This window comes from Lates calcarifer, linkage group LG2, assembly GCF_001640805.2.
Source record: "Lates calcarifer isolate ASB-BC8 linkage group LG2, TLL_Latcal_v3, whole genome shotgun sequence".
In the NCBI taxonomy this organism is placed as follows: domain Eukaryota; kingdom Metazoa; phylum Chordata; class Actinopteri; family Centropomidae; genus Lates; species Lates calcarifer.
In genome coordinates this window covers 3,905,048-3,923,722 of record NC_066834.1, presented here as the reverse complement: position 1 = coordinate 3,923,722, position 18,675 = coordinate 3,905,048, and the positions used below count along the sequence as shown (strand labels likewise).

The window sequence follows — 18,675 nt, the reverse complement described above, 5'->3', positions numbered from 1 at the left end:
GTGTGCGGGATAACACCACCAAAACAAGTTTCATAATATATAAAAATCAGGTACTTAAATATGTTTTGACTTTTCCAACAGCGTTTGAATGTAACATATCACGTGACAGCATCTGACAGCTCAGAGGAGGAACACTAAACATGGCGGTGTGCATAGCAGTGATCGCAAAAGAGGTAATCATTGTTGTTCCCGAATGTCCTAGGTTTTATCCAAACCCAGGTTTTAATGTTGAGATCTGCTTATAATAGGTTTAAGCAAGTCTTTCAGCTTTTTCTGTTTGTCAGAGCGTCCAGCAAGTTGAAATGCATCTACAGAGCTAACAACATTAGCATTACTATATGAGGGAAGCTGCTTTTTATAATTTGCTGCATTTGATTTGAATGATGATTTTTGTGACAGTACTTTAAAGGTGGTGCTTTTAAATGATTCGTTATTGTGTTTACGTCCGTTCCCAGAACTACCCGCTGTATATTCGCAGTGTTCCCACTCAAAATGAGCTGAAGTTTCACTACACTGTGCACACCTCTCTGGATGTGGTGGAGGAGAAGATCTCAGCAGTGGGCAAGTCCTTGGGAGACCAGAGAGAACTGTACCTGGGTCTGCTCTATCCCACTGAAGACTACAAAGTGTATCCTTTGTTGTTGTAGTCAGTGGTTTATTATGAAATATAGTTAAAAGCTGGGAAAAACCACAATGCAGCTGCTTGACTTATCTTTTAATTAGATCATCTTTTACTCAGATGTCTGTGATCTAAAGTTAATTATCTTTTTAACGAGACATCTTCATTAAATCTTAGTATCATTCATAAATATACACACCTCTATTACTCAAGAAGGATGGTAAAATCCTCATACAGTTGTATGAAGTTTGACAAATAAAGTTAAGTAAATTCAACCTCTGCAATTCTTCTACAGACATAAAAAATACACTTTCTTCCAATCTTAATTTTTGGTTCATGAACTAAAAATAACAAAAACAAAAAACAGCAATTGTGGCCCTTACTGTGAAAGAAAATAAAACAATATCCTTGACTGGTAAAATAGATATGGGTATGTAACAAACTCCAAGGTGAAATTTGTCATCGTTGTGGACTCATCAAATACATCATTGCGGGACAATGAAATAAGAAGTGTAAGTTGAGTTTGTTGAGCGCCTAAACATGTTCAAAGTCAGCCCAATGAGTAGAATTAAAAAAAAAAAAAAGTGTAATGTTTGACACACATCTGCAAGTTTGGTTCTCCTTGTGTCAGGATGTTTATCTTTTTATACAGTATTAAGTGCTGTAGTGAACACTCGTACCCTCTATTTGCCCAAGCTCAGAAATTAACCAACAGACAGAAGAAATGATATATTATTGTAAATTGATTTTTTCATGGACAAAGAGCTTTTTTTCTTTCTTGGTAATCCTGCCCTTCATAAAAACCTTACCATGAACATTTAACATTTAATACAAAATATGAAGGAAACCTGGGTTTAGGATGAGCATGCACACAGTTCTGACCATAAAAAAGTTCAGTGTGAATTTCTCGCTCTAGTAAATCGACGTCAGTGTCAGATTAAAGCACTTTTATGCTTGTCTCATAAATAGAAAGTAATTGTGCTCTGGTTCAATCTGGCTTCCTGTAATTCAGTGTAATTTGTATTTGTTCTTTTCCAGATGTTCAGAAAATTGCACAATTCTTTTACTGACGTAATGTGCAACCCATTCCACAATCCTGGGGACACCATTCAGTCCAAGTGAGTTTAGTCAGGTGACATCTGTTAGTGTTAAAAAGCTCATCTAAAGATTTTACCACTTTAAAAAAAAGGTGTTTAACTGACTGATCTTTCTCCAGGGCCTTTGATGGAATCGTTTCTGGAATGATGGTGCAAACTGGCTGATCCATCCCTCTCTGCTGAGCCTCCACTGTACAGAATACCCCTGATCTTTTTTGTTTACATGTTGCCTTGATCATTGAAATGTATAACTGTAATAAAAACCAAATTGTTGTTGCACATCATTGCATGTGTCAGTTTACTACAAGCAGAGCACCAGATCATTGTTTTATTTATTCACTTACATAGCAAAGAACTTAAGTTATACATAGGGAGGATTTAAACATTACACTGCAGGCAGCGACACAAAACATTCGCATCGATTTGTAAAAACATTAAGAGTTAAGAGATGCAACTGCATAACAATTTGAGAATTGTCCCATGCATTCACAGCAACATAAGCTTATAATGCAACATCACTGACCCCAGTCTTCATTCTTCACATCTTGTCTGTTGAAGGACTGATGCATGGGTGCAGCTGCTGTCCATTCTGTACCTGTCACATAACACTCAACTCAGTAATGCCAGGAAACATTTTTTGTTAAAAGTATCCTATCTATCCACCCACTTGGGGATGTATGCTGTGAGTAGTTGCTAGCGCTGTTGGGGGTAGTGCTGTCCGCTCGACCCCGCCCCCAACTCCTCCGATGGTGGCGTGATGAGAAGAAGACACGGGTAACGTTTAGGCATCTGTTCCTGGTAGTCCATGTGTCCCCACTGTCTCTTCCCCACTGATGGGCCTCCGTAGTAAGGGTGGGGTGTTTGATGTTGCGGCCTGGTTGACTGGTACCGGAACCTGCCTCGTGAGCTGTTGTGGTATCTGGGGGGACGGTAACCTCTGCCTCTTCCTCTGGTGTGGCCTCCTCTGTGTCCTCCCCGGTCTGTGGTGCTGATGCCTGGCATGTTGGTTCTCTTAGGCATTACCTGCAAGAAAAAGGAACATTTTCTTTTTGTGCTGTTTGGAATGATTGTGTAGTACTTAATGAAATGTCATGTTTGCTATTCAACAGTGATAGCAACAAAAAAACATGCACAGAAAGACAAAGCAATTTATTCACATCTAAGAGACCAACTCAAAATGAGTAAAATGGAAACTAAGTGGGTGCTGTAACTGCTTTAACTTTTACTTCAATAAACAATGAGCTCAGTAACCTGCAGTACACTGGTCCAAATGGTATTTCTCAAATCAACAAGAGGGATTAAGGCTATATATGGGCATTACTGGAACTCTGCAAGTCAAAATCTCAGTTTAAAAACACACCCTCCAACACCCTTGTCCTGACCAAATCAAACATATCTATACCTGACTATCTCCACGTATCCTAAAGTCTAGTGTAAGTAACACTCAGGGTGCTGTAGGTTACTTAGATTTGAGTGACAGTCATGAGTAGCTAACCAGTTTTGAGCGTTTTCCTTCAAGGCTAACACATAGGGTGATGCTCCTCACCTTAAGGACTCTTCCTCTGAACAAGGTCTCATGCAAACCAATGGCACTTTGCACAGAGTCTCGATCAGAGAACTCAATGTAAGCAAAGCTGTGAAGGGGGGAGAAAAAAGACCAACACAACAAACACACTTAAACATCAAGTAACACAGTTGTATTCCATGGTCAGACAGTGGCAGGTAGCAAAAAGTATTAACTTGCACAAGATGAACCCACCCCTTGGGATGGCCGGAGAATCGGTCACACAGTATGGTAACCCGGTTGACTGGCCCACAGCCGTTGAAATGGATCTCCAGCTCATCTGCAGTAGCTCCATAGTCTACCTGGGGGTTGTTCAATAGTTTGTCAGACCAGAGGTGTAGAAAAAAACATGCTAAGTATATTTAAAAAAAAAAGAAAAAAAGAAAAACAGCAATGCAAGTCTTACATTTCCTACATAGACTGATCGGTTGTCTGCATCTATCCTCTCCTCAGGTGTCATATTGTAGAAAGGACCTGTGAAGGAAACAAAAACAAGCTGTATACATTGCTTTCTCACATGAAATATACAATGTACTGTCTGCACAGGGGTCACTCCAGGTGAAATGAACAGAGTGCTTTCTTTCACCATCATATTCTTGCATCATCTTTGACGATGCTTGTCTCAGAATCTCCCCTCTGATTGTATCTCTGTTCTAAGGAGGAGCTGAATGAGGGGAAGGGAAGAGTGAGAGGGATGAGGAGATGCACAGAGGCAGAAAATAGCCACAGGCAGCAAGGAGGACCCTTCTGCTTCTCTGGGGCTCACTGCTTCGTCTCATTGGGCAGTGATGAGGCACATGTGAACACTGTTTTGACCACAGTGAAGTGCCCCAGGTGTGGGCCAGATGGCGAAGGATGCGGTTACCTCACCTGCCTGGAGGCTGCGATGCTGCACACCTGGCTAAAAAATATGCTGTCGAGGCTTCCCAAATGCATAATCAGTATTTAGGTGTACAACAACATGACATGATAACAAAACCATGAGGCCGATAAGACCTGCGGGGCTGTCTCACCAGGCCGGGGGCTACTGGTCAGTAGCTGCATCTCCGGTGCATCGCACCTATCCTCCTCCTCCTTCAGTCTTTCCGTCTCTTCTTCCATCTCCAGCTCCTGAACCCTGGCCTTGATGGCCGCCAGCTCCTGAGACACAAGAACAGAAACCAGCATTTGAAGCCAGTGTGGATTACACTGAAGTAATATAGTCGAAAGCTACAGAAAGGTGACAAATTAAAGGAATAATCGAGTGCAGAAACATAGTGGATACAGGTACTTCCATACAGTACAGGGCATTGGTGATGGGGTGAGGTGTCACTGGATGGTTTTAGGAGTATGAAAATAATGTGAATGAATATGCTATGGCTTTGTCTCAACCACATGTAAGGTTTTGGACTGACACCATCATTAAAACACAGAATTATGGAATCTGTTAGCAGAGCTGAACAGATTCTTCAAGCCTCTGAAGTTGCTCAGTGATATTGTGCTGGTACATCATTTTACTGAGACACTTTGTGCTGGTTTTAAACTTTCATATGTCACTGACTTGATATGAGACTCAGAACAAAATGTGACTATGACTTATAATATATTGATCTTGAATTTTGCTTTATTTCTATTGGTCTACACTTATCTGGTTGAAATGAATGAATGAATGCTCAGCCAGCAGTGTTGGCCACATGCTTGTCATACTGCCCAGCCATGTAAGAGTCACTTAGTAGCGCACGGAGGTGGTCTGAGATTTTTGGACAATACAGGTGAAACAGGCTTTAACCATCTGTAATTTCAAGGCTGACAAACCACACAATAACATTTAGACTCACACTGTGAGTTCTATATGTCAGCCCTGTAATGCAGGCATGCGGTGCACCTGACTGGCTCCATGCCGAACAAGTCACTCGGCATGTTAAACGGGATGTGGCTCAGTGATGTCGTTCTTTGCTCGTAACGTTTAATTGTGATATAACGACCCCCACATAGCATGTTGCTAATGTTTGCGATTGTTTGTCCAACGTGGCGATCCTCGTTTGCTCGCCACCCCCCTAACGTACGTACACACAAACAAATAAACAAACACAACGTTACAACATCCACCCTTTAGATTCTCCACCGACAGAATGGTACTCACAGGGTCCTCGGTGTAATGCTCCCCGATGGACTCGCCCTCCAGGTAGCCATACTCCAGATGATTTTCCGCCATGCTTACTGCTCAAACATAGCATCTGCAAAGCTGACTGCAGCTCGCCAAAACCGCCACAAAAAATATACCTGTCACGGGAAAGAATGATCCACAAACGCGACACCTGACGGCAGATAAGGTATGCTAATAGATATCACCTGTGAACGAGACTCATGACGCGCCGGATTGATTGACAGTGGAGCGCACGTGAGAGAAGCTGTTGGAGGAGGGTGGCTTTCTCCCAGGCAGTGCCGCATCTACGGCACTAGGGTTCCTGGCTGCCCCCTTATGCTCCTAGTACCTCACCCCACCTCAATGGCATTATTCTGCTGGTAAAAATGGAACTAAAAAAAAACTAGAAACAATTACAGATGTTATTGTACATTCCTTCACTGTAAATGGAAAATAAAACTAAATGTATTTGTTAAATTTGGTGTAACATTTGGCAAAAATGTTATTTTATTTTTTAAATAAAGGGGTATTGTAGTAATTTCAAAAGGTCTGACCATTAGGTGTCAGTCAATCATTTACTCTCACTATTCACTCCTTATTGGTGTCAATCCTATTACAAGACTATATCAGGTTTTCAGAGTTTTCACATTTCAGGTATGGCACCTGGAGGGCTGGAGAAGAGGTGAACACTTTGACTTGCCATGGTAAGAAAAATCACCCTTACTAATAACATTAATGGTGGTTCTGTTCTATTCAAGTGTCCCTATATAAGCCATGACAGTGTGACTGAGAGTCAGGATACAGAAATTGTCTTCTGTGAAAGACCATTTCTTTTTTCATAACCATATTCACGAAACATGCAGTATAACAGATTTTGGAATTTCACAATGTAAAATATTAAACTGGGGAAATAGGAAAAATTGTTTACTTTATCGCTTTGTGATCCGGTTTTCACCTTTTATTTCCCCCTGAGTAATATCACTCAAAAGCCACAACAGTTATATGTTACATGTCCTACACATTTCAGTAGAGTGATACACATGGTATCACTAGAATTTGAACTAACTTCTGTGGGTGTAAACAACGTTTTGCTGTTGGAATGAGTGACTCACTGGCAGGTTGTAGGGCTTGTGAGGATAAAGAGCCCCACCAGAACAATACGTTCAATAGATGTAATTAGGTCACATTAAATTTTTAATTGGTTGAGTAGACAATACTGTGTATCAATATATGCTGTTAAGCATCTTTCAGCGTGTAAACACTTGTGACAGTAATAAGAAGTTAAACACATGGAGTGAACTTGTTTGTAATATGTTCGTGTGGTACATACTGTATGATTAGTAACGTTTTTGTAAAAGTGTATTTGACTGTTGACATATACTTATAAAATGATCTTCAATAGTTATTTTAGTTTTTCAATATGTCATTTAATATGTTGTAGAAATGAGGGAATGCACTCCAGTGACGTTTGAGGTTTGCATAACTTTGTGTCAGCAATGATTCAGTAACAATGGATAATTTTCCTTTTCTGGGGGTGTCGTGTCAGAATATCCCTGTATTTAAAAAAGAAAAACAACAAGGGTGATGAATACTTAATTTCATGTTTTAATTACACAGTTACATTGTTCAACACAGACAATAACCTGAATTAGAATGTTTTACAGCTTCACACATCCAACAGAGCGAACAGTTAAAGAGCAGTATTAGCAACAGGGAGGAAAGCATGCAAGAAATAAATACAAATCAGAATTTAATTCTTCTGGCACAGTTTACTTCATCTAAAAACGGCAACAGGACTTTCTGAAGAGGGAGATAAAACAAAAAGGAGAAAGATCTTCAAAGCGCCAACCTCTCCTACAGAAACATGTTTTTTCTGTAATAATGTATTGCACAATACAGTATAGAATGCTTCCCTACACATATAAAACCATAAACCTTTTTTTCAGTTTATGTAAAGGTAAAAACAAGACCATCCTGAGCCATGGCTTTTGGGGAAACTAGTGCTGAATCCACTGTTTGCCACTTTAGCTTTCTACTGTAGCTATTCATCAGTGCCTGTTTCACAGGAAGGACGTGTCACCATCACATCAGATGAGCCTTGAAACGTCATTGGTAGAATTACTGGTTCGGGTAGGGAGAGGCAAATGCCAACCTGCTAATATTTGTCTTTTCTAAACATGCGTTTTGCCCATATCATGTACATAGTTAAACAAATAGAAAAGTGGCTGATGTAAAGTATTGGGAGACCCTTGGATGGTATTAACAACAGCAGAGCCCTTATGCGTTTGCCATCTATAGTATCTTCACAGAAAAAAAGTATATGACACCTCAGCACAAATCTCATTTGTTTCATGACTTAATGGAGCTTACACCCAGCTGAACAGAGAATTGATCTGATCTTTCGTTTCTTGTCTAATTAAATCAGGTGGGTTGAATCTCAGTGACGGACAGTTTTCCCACATATTCATGGGGCATGAAGTTCTCTGATGCTGGGACATAAGACAAGAAAAACCTTAACCAAAGTGAAGTCTAAAGAAGAGAGATGTAGCTTTTGGTTGTATTTTGGTCATTTAGAAGTGGTCTATTATGTTTGGCTTTGTTTAGTTTATCTGAGGGCTTACTTGCAGACAAGGAGGCACACGCAAAGCACTTAATAGTTGAATGGAACTGTCATTATGATGTAGTTTTGACGTGGGTATTGTACACAAATATGCTATTTCACTGCACAAAGCTGTTGCTACATATTGTGAATTGATCTGCCACTATAGTCTGTCTGGGATGTTCCATTAAAGCTCTGAAGGTTTCAAGTAGTTTGTACAGAGACACAAAGAAAAAGTATTTTTTCTTTTTTTTTTTTTTTTTTTTTACAAAAACACACACACATACACACACACAAACACACCACAATTTACACACAAACACACACCCACCATGCATTCATTTCATCTCTGCAAGGCTTTGTGACTGTAAGAACACGCAATCAGTAGGCTTTTTCCAAAGAAGATGCCTGTATTGTTTTTACAGAAGCACTATTCAATACGTAGACAACAAGCGCTTTGATTGCTTGAATAGGAATTCTACACTTTTCAAACTCAAACGTCAGCAAGCATGCTCATCACTATTGTGCTCTGAGTGTGTGTATTTCAGACACTTTGGTTAACTGGTGTAGCAGAGGTCTAACCTTATCATTTCTGGTCTGTCAATACACACTGTGTCAAAGCCTACTATGGCAATGCAGGAGTACTTTGGTCTGTGCTTTTATTGGTTTTGGACAACAAATGGCATGTCATGGTTGATTCTATGCGTCAGTTTGGTAATACGCAGGTTGTTAGAGTAACAGTAATGTATTAGTAAAGTCCAGCAGTTTCAGTTTGGTTACGGGATGTGATCAAAAAGGTGAAGTCTGGTGGGATTAAATAAGTATTCTTACACATCACAAGTAATGGCAGTTCCTTTCAACATTTGTGTTTTTGTCATTTTCAGACACTCATTCGGTGGCTTTTGAATGTGCATTTCCATGTCTGCTCTCAGCCCAGCTTTTTCAAAGTCCAGGTCAACCTCTCCTGGTGGTTAGCTGTATGGTCACAGGAGGTAGCTAGTGTGAGAGGGGGTTGTGAAGAGTGGTCTGTGGTGATAGTGGAGGAGTGGGACATTTGGGGAAGGTTGGGGCAGGGGGCACATAAAAAGGCTGAGGTCGACATCAAATTACGGTAATTAGAACACACACACATAAATGCTACACACAGATGCAGGGGTACCTTGCAGCTTATCCTATTCAGATTAAATGCCTCAGACTGTCCAACAAGAGTCACTTTGATGAATAAAAGCAGAAAAAGCTGGCTTTTTGTTTGTCCTATGCCACTCACTGCAAAAAGAAAGTTACCTTTTTTTTCAAAGTTTGGTCCAAGTGTTTACGAGGCCAACCATATAGGGTTTAAAAATCAATGTAAAATCTGTGTGAGCAGAGTTGTGCACACAAATTTTGTAAAGGCCTTGGGACTGTTTAACATACATGTGTTTAGGAGAGGTGATGATATTGCTAGAGCATGTGGGAAGGGCTGGAAAAAAAAACACTAATAACGTAAACCTAAAGAGTTGATTGATCTCTCTTGGCCTGGACCCAGGTCTTCAGCTTATGCTCATATTGCATCTTTACAAATCATAATGAAAAAAAAAAAAACAGTTAAAAAAATGTAACATTTCAAAGATTGGGTATCAAAATTAGCTTCGAATTTTACTGTAGCTTAACACTGGCATATCATTTAGTCCTACAGCAATGGCTTGTCCTGCACCTTGGGGGAAACAAACACTCCTAATCACACACACATATACACACACAGGATGATGAGGACCAAGAGAGAAGGTCACTACGGTGGCACTCAAACTGAAAGGATGGCTAGAAACAGAACACCTGACATGAGATATAAAGTTTGACCCTTCCTAAATTTGATGTGAATTAACTATATTTAAAACTGAGATGCCACCATTATCAATAAAAAAACCTATTAACTATAATGGGGCTTTTTAATCAATAGCAGGCTAAAACACACATTTTTGAGTTTCCTCCTGCAGGATGTAAACTGACCTGGGGTGGATGATGTTTATGACAGGAACAGGATTTAGCCCCGATAGTGTCATTCCAAATTTTACTGAAACATAAGCGTCTAATTATTTGTAAGAGGTTCTCTCAATGTAATACAATGTGGGTGATTTTTCTAAAATTGTGAATTAAGGCCTAATTTAAAAAAAAAATGTTCAGGAAGTCTCGTCTTGTCCATCCACCCTTAATCTGTTTTCATCCATTTTCAGCTACACGCATTGTGGTCTTTTATGGAGCCACTTTACCTCTGTTACCAACAATCTCCTCCACTCAGGGTCACGTGACACTTAGATTTGAGTGAAAATTGAAGCTTGTGTGAGAGAATAAAAGGAACTGATAAATTGAGAAACAAATGTACTGTGAGAAAAATCATATTCTGGACATTAAACTTTAAAGGTTTCTGTTATTTGGCAAACACATTTTTGGACCTCTTTAAATACTATGTACATTCACATTAAGTTACTGATGTTACTTTAAATATATTTATATGTATCTATATTATATGACACCCTATGGGCAGTTGCTGAGGTTCCATTCAGTAGCTGAATTCTCTTCATATTGCACCTCCGTCCTCTCACTGTCTTACAATGCGAGCAATACAAAATACTCTACAAGAGGGGTTTCATCTCATTAATATAGATACAAGAAATCAAACAATAAGTACAATGTGGGACTTCCTCTCATAAACAAGTGTCCTTGCTCTGACTTCACTGCTCAGCCCGCAACTCAAAGGAGGAAAATGAAAAGGTAACAGAACCATCTTTCTGGATACACACAAGGGCAGCACATGTGGACATCAGCGACAAGAGACATTATTGAAAAATGAAAAGAGGAACAATATCTACAAACAGGTTCAAACCCTTCCCACGTGACTGCTCTGAGGCTCTGTCCAAAGCAGTGGGTTGTGGTCAGGGGCAAACTTGAGTCAAGTAGTCGGGGAAGAGCGAAGAAGGGGGGTGTTTGGGGTGAGGGGAGGTAGAAAGAGAGAGGATAACCAAGTCTACACCACCCTTCACTAGGCTCTTTTGTCTGTTTATCATGCTTTGGAAAAGGAGGGAGTGAATGTAAAGGTAACAGCAATTCCTTGAAATATGTCCTCGTTGTGGAGCTTAAAAAAAACAACTTAGAAACAATCTTCCCGTTCATCTCTGTAGTATGCAATGCCTTCTCATTACAAAGTTTTCAAGCTTGTTTTGAGGTTTCTGGCAGCTCCGTTGCCATGTATGTATCATCATCTCCTTTTCAGGCCGTGTAGCTTTTTCTTTCCTCTTTTTCTCTCTCTCTCTCTCTCTGTCCTCTCTGTTACCATTCACAAAAATCACACTGTGGCAGGGTTTCTATCCCATTTCATTAAGTCTTTCTCATAGGCAAGTTCACAGCATTGTCCATGTTCACTAGTCTGGGCCATCACTGAGGAATTGCTGTAATTTTGTCTAGACTGCAGGAGGCAGCTGCAGATCAAAGCAGGTCACAGTTTTTTTAATGTATTTATTTTTTTCTGTCTGACTATCTCTGGGTCCCGTTCTGCAGCTTCTCTGCAGCCTGGTCCTCTCAGTGCTGGCTTATCTGCTGAGGAGGTGATGTTGCTTTGCGTTTGGTTATAAGATGAGTGCTTCTCCTTATCGCTTACTTACTCACTTTGGCAGTGTAATACAAAGGTTTGGATCAGGTTATTTTTTCATCTTTGAATTCATTTGGGTTCACAATGGTGCAGAGAGGTGAGTCCGGTGTAGATTTTCTTGGCTCGCTAGCAAGGTAGTTAGCAGTTTAAAATTAATTTATTTTCATATCATTATTGTTATCATCATCATCAGCATCACTATTATTCTTTATTTAGAATATTTGGACTTTTCTTTATTTTCCCTTAAAGCCAGAAAGAAACATTTAATAAATACTAAGCTGTGTTTCTGAGGAATTAATCACAGGTTTTTTCCCCTTCCGTCATCCACTCAAAAAAAAGTATTAGGTTCCTTGCCTGTCTCCCGTAGGACACTGTAGGAAAAGTGCCGCATTGGTGAACTGTTTGGACTTGTAGTGCACATCTCAGGGCTGGGTACTGTTCTCTCATTGGTAGTTAATTAAAGGGAAATCCTACCCAAGTACTAAGCAGCTAGTCGTTCCCCCTGTTGATGTTGCCTTACTACAGCCCTTATCTTGTGTCCTTATGCAGACACTGTTAACCATGCTTTCGTTACGTCAAAGCTCATGTTCTCAGCAAACACATCTGATATGTTTCTGTTACAGAGATAGGAGACACTGCACTATTCATGCTTTACACTACACGGCACTCCAGGCTGGAATCTTTGAATGTGGTTGTGAAAGAGACAAAGAAAAAAAGTATTTTTAGGGGGAAGGTGACAAGTCGAATCTATCATCAGGTAGTGAGAAGATTCTCAGAAGAGCTTAGGATAAAAGGGAAACAGGGACTGAAGTAAGGGAGGAGGAAGGGGAGCAGTGTGCGATGAAGATTCCTCAGTTTGGTTTTGTGTGGAGTGTGGGCACTGTCGCATCAGTATGCAGGGAAGGGGACAGGGGTCAGACGTCAGCGAGAGGTGGCATCCAGTAGGGCAGGGGTGGCTGGAGTTGTAGAGCGAGAGGCACTGCTGGAACTGCTCTCCTTGGGGCTGGCGGAGACGCTTCCGCTACCGCTGCCAGCCCCTCCCGCGATACTGCTCTGGCCCACCAGGGACAAGGGTCCTGGAGGAGTGCTCTCAGAGTGGGTGGGGGGCGCACTGGAGGACGCTGAGGAAGAGGAGGTGGAGGAGGAGGAGGGCGTGCCTAGAGGGACGCTGCTGCCCCCTGGCAGCCCCTGCAGGCCCTGACCGCAGACGTGGTGGTGCTTCTCCCAGTCTTTATGTTGGCAGAAGGAGCCGCAGTAGCGAGCCGTGTTGCAGCCGCTGCACGTCTCACTGGCTTTCCTCCCGCAGTTCCAGCAGCTCTGGTGAGACAGTGGGGAGAGAGTGGGTTGATAAAAATAAGTCTCTTTTTTGTTCCAGGATAGCACAGAGCTGTCTCTTTCTTACATAAATATATCCAAAATCCTAAAATATATTTTATAATCTAGTTTATATGTCAGCTCCTGATTTCTTATGTTTACTCTTTGCATAGGGATTTGATTTTAAGGCTTTGAGACCTGCCCCGACACCACTGGTTTGTGTTACCAGCAGGTGGTGGTCAACTGCTCTGTAATGGCCTCAGCCTGGCACTCTGCTCCAACCATCTGGGTCTGTCTGCTTTTATTTACACAGACAACTGGACTGCTTCTGCAATAATGATGACAACCTGGTGCAGCACCAAACCAAGAGCAGCCAGCTGTATGAATTACACAATACAGGCTAGCCTAGAGCATAGGGGGAACAAAGTGAAGGGTAATGAATGGAGAGAGAAAGTGTCGAAAAGAAACCGGAACAGTGAGTGACTGAGTAAGGAATTATAGAACAGGTGAAAGAAGAATGAGGGTAAGTGTGGGCAGGGGGTCTGTGATACTCACTTCACTGGAGTCCTCCTGTTGGTTGATGACTGTTAGTGCATCCTCAGAGGCTTGCCTCTTGGCCTCGGCTAGCGCCCTCTCCATCTTAGAGCGCTCGGCTGAAATCATCTCATGAGCCTTCCTCTCAGCGTCTGACACCGCCTTCTGCAGCTCTGACATCGCCTGTCGCTTCACCTCATTCACTGCCTCCTCTGAGGGCCAGAAAGAGAGAGAAAGAGAGAGAGGTGTTAGCGCTCATGTCCATCGTCTCATCCCGCCTGCTCCGTCATCCTTTATTGAGACTGTCTAAGCTGCCATCTTGTTGTATCTCAGTGAACAGATGTACATCATCCAAGATTTAAAACTTTCTGCCAGAAAAGGGAAACAGCCAATCTTCAATAATTAATTCAAACACGACTGGCCACAATAATTTTCAGAGCTGACAACAGCAGATGTCTCCAAAGTTTTGTCTCCAACTTGGCTGTTCATTCAACATCCAGGGATTCCCTGTTTGCATGATTGTCATCTTGAATAATTTTCATAGAAATTGTTAGAGTTTACAGTGACGAGTGAATAATTTCCACAGCAGTAGGCATGCATATCTCCACTGCAAGGCTTCCCACATTGTAGATTTTATCGTGGGGCCTTTTGTTCTTCCAGCAAGAGCACGAGTTGTATGAGTGAGGAGGCTGTGTTTTTACAACAGGCAGGTGTGTAGACTCCTTTCCAGATGGCAGTCTAAAATAGAAACTTCCCGCAGTCCCTTCTCAGTAAGAGGCAGGAGTGATTACATTTTGCCATCTTTCATTATTGGCCTCACGGTGCACAACAAATGTACAGCCCAGGATTTCTCGTAGGTCTTTATATACCTGAGAAATAGGTTGCCAAATATACACTATTTATTAATCAAATGCTAATGTGATATGTCACGATCACAAAGTATAAATGCCCCTACAGTGTCATTTTCTTCTGCCATCAATGACAGCAAAATTTTTAAAGATTAAATGATTTTTCTCACTCCTGCTCCACCTCCTCCAGATGTGCCACGTAGGCGCACACACACACACACACACAAACTTAGACACATATGACACACATACAAGTGGCTCTCCAGATATGTTAGCCCAACCAAGTAGGAGGTGAGACTGATACTGTTCCCTCCACTGCTCTCTATTTCCTCCAGTCAGTGTTTGTTTGAGGGAAAACTCATAAATAACTGTCACTTTTCCTTGCCGCTCCACTCCAGTTGTTTCAAACTACTGTGCAGAAAGATAGGCAGCGGTGGGAGCCTTATCCACTCTTTGCTGTGTATATGCGCGTGGCTGTGTGTGCATGTTATGTCTGTGCGTGCATGTCAGCACTTGATTCTTATGCTCGTATGCTAAAAAGTTAGTATTCTGTCAATCCTGTCAACATACAGTCACACACGTCCAAATACTTTCCCTCATCCTGTCTCTCTACCTTTACCCTTCATTTCATTTGTACTCCTTTTTTTTCTTATACCCCCTCCTCCTTCTCTTTCTTCTCTCCCTTGCAAACACTATCTGCATTATCCCGGCCTTCTCAATTATCTGGCCTAATGCATGCACCACTAAGATTAGTTTGCAAATTTAATTAATTCTTATCAAGGAGACTGCATAGCAGATGCTGGGGCAATTAGCACTTAATGGAAAACACGGGGGCAGCAATATTAACGTTTTAATTCCACAGGGATTTGGCAAGTCCCTGAGATGTGTTATTTCTGTCTGCTTTTTCACACTTCAGATCTTATTTTTCAAAAGCACTGCAGTCTCTCAACCTGAACCAGACCAGAGAATACGTGCCTGGTTTTAATTAAAAGCAAGAGGTGCTGCAGAGGCATCAGGGAGACTACCTGGCTTGTTGAGATAGAGGTGACACACACACACACACACACACAAACACACACACACGAGTCACACACAAACGCTAGAGGTGAGATGTTGGGAGTGAGATATGTTACTCACCCTGCTTGTTTTGGAGGTGCTTTAGTGCTGGGGAGAGCGGGATGCTTGTAGTACCTGTATGAAAAACAACTGCAATTAAAAGAGCTTTTTCTGCTGGTGAAAATGCAGCACAGTATTTTGCCAACAGCAGCAGCATCTTTCCTCCACAGGGTATTGGAGTATGACTGCAACATAATAGTGCTGGGACTGGGGTGGAACAAGGGCTGAGCCAGATGACTCCTGGGATGGGCTCTATCTGACATGCAGTATGCGAGAAGGCCCATGCAATGAAACACTCCGACCTGCTTTCCACTTGTTTACAAACTGAGTCAAAAATAATAACCACAGTCCAGATTTGTTTGTCTGTATATCTAAATGTCTGTATCTGATTCACCTCAGTAATACATTTATGTACCGCACATGAGGCTAGAGAACAATCACAATGAAAAAAAAGGGGCATAAAAACTTGACAGTGTGTGTTTCTCAGGACAATGGAGACAAGTTGAGCTCCAAACTGCTGCGCTGCTGCGGCCTGCCTTGGGCCAGGTGACTGCATTTTCACTGCAGTTTTAACTGCAGTGGCCTTTCATAGTGGTGACAGATGGTAGACATTTTGCCCTAATGACACAAAGGGTCTCCAATCCTCTGGCCTGATGGACCTACGGCTGTAAGAGCTCTTCTCTGTCTAGCGATGGTGAGGGCAGTGAAGACTGATGATGGCGATTGTGTGTGTGTGTTTTGTTAGTCTGTGTGAGGTCAATTGTGAAGACAATAGGGGAAAAAAAAGTGGGGATATTTATGTTTGGCTCTTACCAGCTTTCCTCCAGATTTCTTCTGGCAGGTATCCTGAGGGAGGCCTGTGTAAGAAGTCTCGGTGGATCTCTGGAAAACACACACACAGGCACACGCTCAGTCTCAGTTGCACACACACAGCGACAGATTTTTGATCTGCACACATTCACAAGTCTCCCTATAGTTTCCAGCTCTATTTTTGGAACCGATACAAATGATTTGTGTGGCAACATCAGTAAATTTAGCTGTCATCAACTTTTTCAACCATTTCTGGGAAGGAATGGGAATACGGGAGTTAGAAGTGAATAAGAATCTTAATGATGAATGAACATGCTGGCAACATAAGGGTGTAATCAGTTGTTTAAAGATCCAGGATGTTGCAACTAGATTTGTATTGCCTCACAGTGTGAGCTAAAATTTGTAAATTTGGAGAAAAATATGATCATCTTCTGGCTTTTTGTGTTCAAATTGATAAGGCATTTTCAGCGTTTCAAATAAGCCCTACCTTGCTGTGAGTGTTTTGCTTTGCCAAACATACCCTGTGTGTGTTTGTCTACCTGTCTGTCTGCCTGTCTGCCTTTCAGCAGCCGAGGGAGTTCCTATGGGCAGTGACTCGCTGCTGCTAGCTGTGTTGGAGGAGGAGATGTGGTGAGGAGTAGGAGGAGGAAGAGGAGGAGGAAGGCAGTGCTGTCCGTTGCTCCCACCTTTTTTCATCTCCTCCACGTCACTGTAGCGCCGAATCCAATGATTCATCTCCTCCCGGTCGGCCTCCTGGCAGCGGCGCAGCACCGTCAGAGAGCGGCGCGTCTTCTCCACCATGTCCATGATGCAGTTCAGGAGCTGCCATGTGACAAGGATAAGTGGAAAGTTTACTTAAAGTGATAAACGAACAGGAGAGGTTTGACAGTCCTCCATGAACCAAACTTGATAAATCCATTAAAAATTCCACAGCTTAGGCCCATTGAAAAGGAAAGAGCCACTCAGTTAGTGTGTAAATCTATATGTAAATATGTAAATCTATCACTATTTTAATCTGTCCCAGAACACATACCACCTAGCAGATGTGTGACTGTGTCACTGTCTGATCAGTTTGTTCACGCCATGGATTGTGTGTTTGTCAGTGAATTTCAATGTCTAAGAGCATTACAACAACGATAAATTAACAGCTGGACTGCTGATGAAATTGTTGAGCCAATTCCTTCCACCCTTCTGCTCCGTTCCCTGCCAACTCAACAGATTTCCCCTCTTTTCTCTCTCCTTTCCCCTCTGTCGTAAACAGTGTCACTTTTTTTCCACAGTGCCCCGTGTTTCCAGACCCAGGTCCGTCTGCTAAATGGGTTTAGCATGGTTGACATTCAATCCATATCATTATTCCCATTCATCTTTTCCTCTCTCTGCCTCCTTTTCCTCTGTCTCTCCACCCCCTCCTTCCCCTCTGAGTTAGCTATATTTATTTCAGTGAAGTGTTTCTAATTTGGCAGGGGTCCAGGCCTGGCCGGTTCTCTCCATGACTGCAGCTCTTGTCTCAGCTGCTCTCCCCAGCTGGAGCTGCTCTCTGCTGGGTCCTGAGCTCCATCTGGGGCCCTGTTTCTCTCTCTCTCTCTCTCTCTCTCTCTCTCTCTCTCTCTCTGTGTGTGTGTGTGTGTGTGTGTGCGTCTAGTGTACATGATTTTGTCTTCATGGAGTTGGGTGCCAGGAAGCCAGATAGGTGTCTGTCTGTTGTTAATTCACCACACTGACACGGACCTCATAAGGTCAGCTGTCCATCAACTGCTAACTCAGATGGGACGGAGGCTCTTCTGTCTGTCAACAGTTCCTGTCCATGTCATCTGCATGCCATCTTTAGCACTAAAACTAACTTTAATCACCTGCTGACCTCTTGGCTCTTTGTTCCCCACTGTGTTTATGACATTTAGAAAGGAAACAAAGAGGTGGTTTACATTAAACACGGCTGCCGCTCTGTACGTACATTATCAAGGTGCTTCCACTCCTCTGCCCACTCTCGATCTGTGAGACGGTGGTCGATTACCTCCTCTTGGCGAGTTCCATGCACTGCTACAACAAAAACACACAGGACAGATTTCGGTTACCCTGAGAACTCACACTAGATCATCCAAATCAAGTACGACAAAAACCAGTATACTGTATGTGTGAAGAGACTCAATACAGCATCAAATCCACAATACAATGTTTTATTATTTCAAATATTTAACGACATAACTGATAGCAGGCACTCAGGTTCCTTTACCAAATCTAATCAGTGAGACAATTTGGCTAAGAATTCACCTCTTTCCTTTTGGGAAAGCAGTGGGAAGGCATATATGGTTGCCACAGTACACAGCACATGGGCATGTACGGCTGTGGGCTTTATATAGACGCACTGCCACAAGGATTATCACACTGCGCTGACAACTGGCCTTTGTTTTTCACATACACCCCACTGAC

The 18,675-nt window shown here is 42.2% G+C and overlaps 3 protein-coding genes across 11 annotated transcripts in view; 1 reads left to right on the top strand and 2 right to left on the bottom strand.

The window, feature by feature from the left end:
* The first annotated feature begins 11 nt into the window (after positions 1 to 11).
* Positions 12 to 1,995, top strand: trappc2l (trafficking protein particle complex subunit 2L). The gene is made up of 5 exons (XM_018683134.2): positions 12 to 173; positions 456 to 628; positions 1,044 to 1,131; positions 1,658 to 1,737; positions 1,836 to 1,995. Exons 1-5 carry the CDS (start codon positions 141 to 143, stop codon positions 1,879 to 1,881), a joined length of 420 nt encoding a protein of 139 aa, XP_018538650.1. The 5' UTR covers positions 12 to 140; the 3' UTR covers positions 1,882 to 1,995.
* A 35-nt stretch (positions 1,996 to 2,030) lies between these two features.
* pabpn1l (PABPN1 like, cytoplasmic) lies at positions 2,031 to 5,706 on the bottom strand. The gene is made up of 6 exons (XM_018683131.2): positions 5,403 to 5,706; positions 4,294 to 4,420; positions 3,687 to 3,754; positions 3,476 to 3,582; positions 3,263 to 3,350; positions 2,031 to 2,739 (listed from the first exon to the last, which is right to left on the bottom strand). The coding sequence occupies exons 1-6, from the start codon at positions 5,472 to 5,474 to the stop codon at positions 2,410 to 2,412; spliced, it is 792 nt and encodes a 263-aa protein (XP_018538647.1). The 5' UTR covers positions 5,475 to 5,706; the 3' UTR covers positions 2,031 to 2,409.
* Positions 5,707 to 6,990: 1,284 nt separating this feature from the next.
* Positions 6,991 to 18,675, bottom strand: part of cbfa2t3 (CBFA2/RUNX1 partner transcriptional co-repressor 3) — a 42,309-nt gene continuing 30,624 nt past the window's right edge. For 4 of the 9 annotated variants that reach the window (XM_018683136.2, XM_051074044.1, XM_051074045.1 and 1 more), the window contains exons 7-12: positions 18,200 to 18,285; positions 16,788 to 17,070; positions 16,252 to 16,320; positions 15,460 to 15,513; positions 13,496 to 13,686; positions 6,991 to 12,943 (exon numbers count right to left, since the gene is read on the bottom strand). In XM_018683136.2, coding sequence (XP_018538652.1) covers positions 12,548 to 12,943; positions 13,496 to 13,686; positions 15,460 to 15,513; positions 16,252 to 16,320; positions 16,788 to 17,070; positions 18,200 to 18,285 — 1,079 coding nt within the window. In that variant the 3' untranslated portion in view covers positions 6,991 to 12,547. The remainder of the gene's footprint in view (positions 12,944 to 13,495; positions 13,687 to 15,459; positions 15,514 to 16,251; positions 16,321 to 16,787; positions 17,071 to 18,199; positions 18,286 to 18,675) is intronic. The other 5 variants (XM_051074035.1, XM_051074037.1, XM_051074047.1 and 2 more) reach the window with 5 other exon arrangements.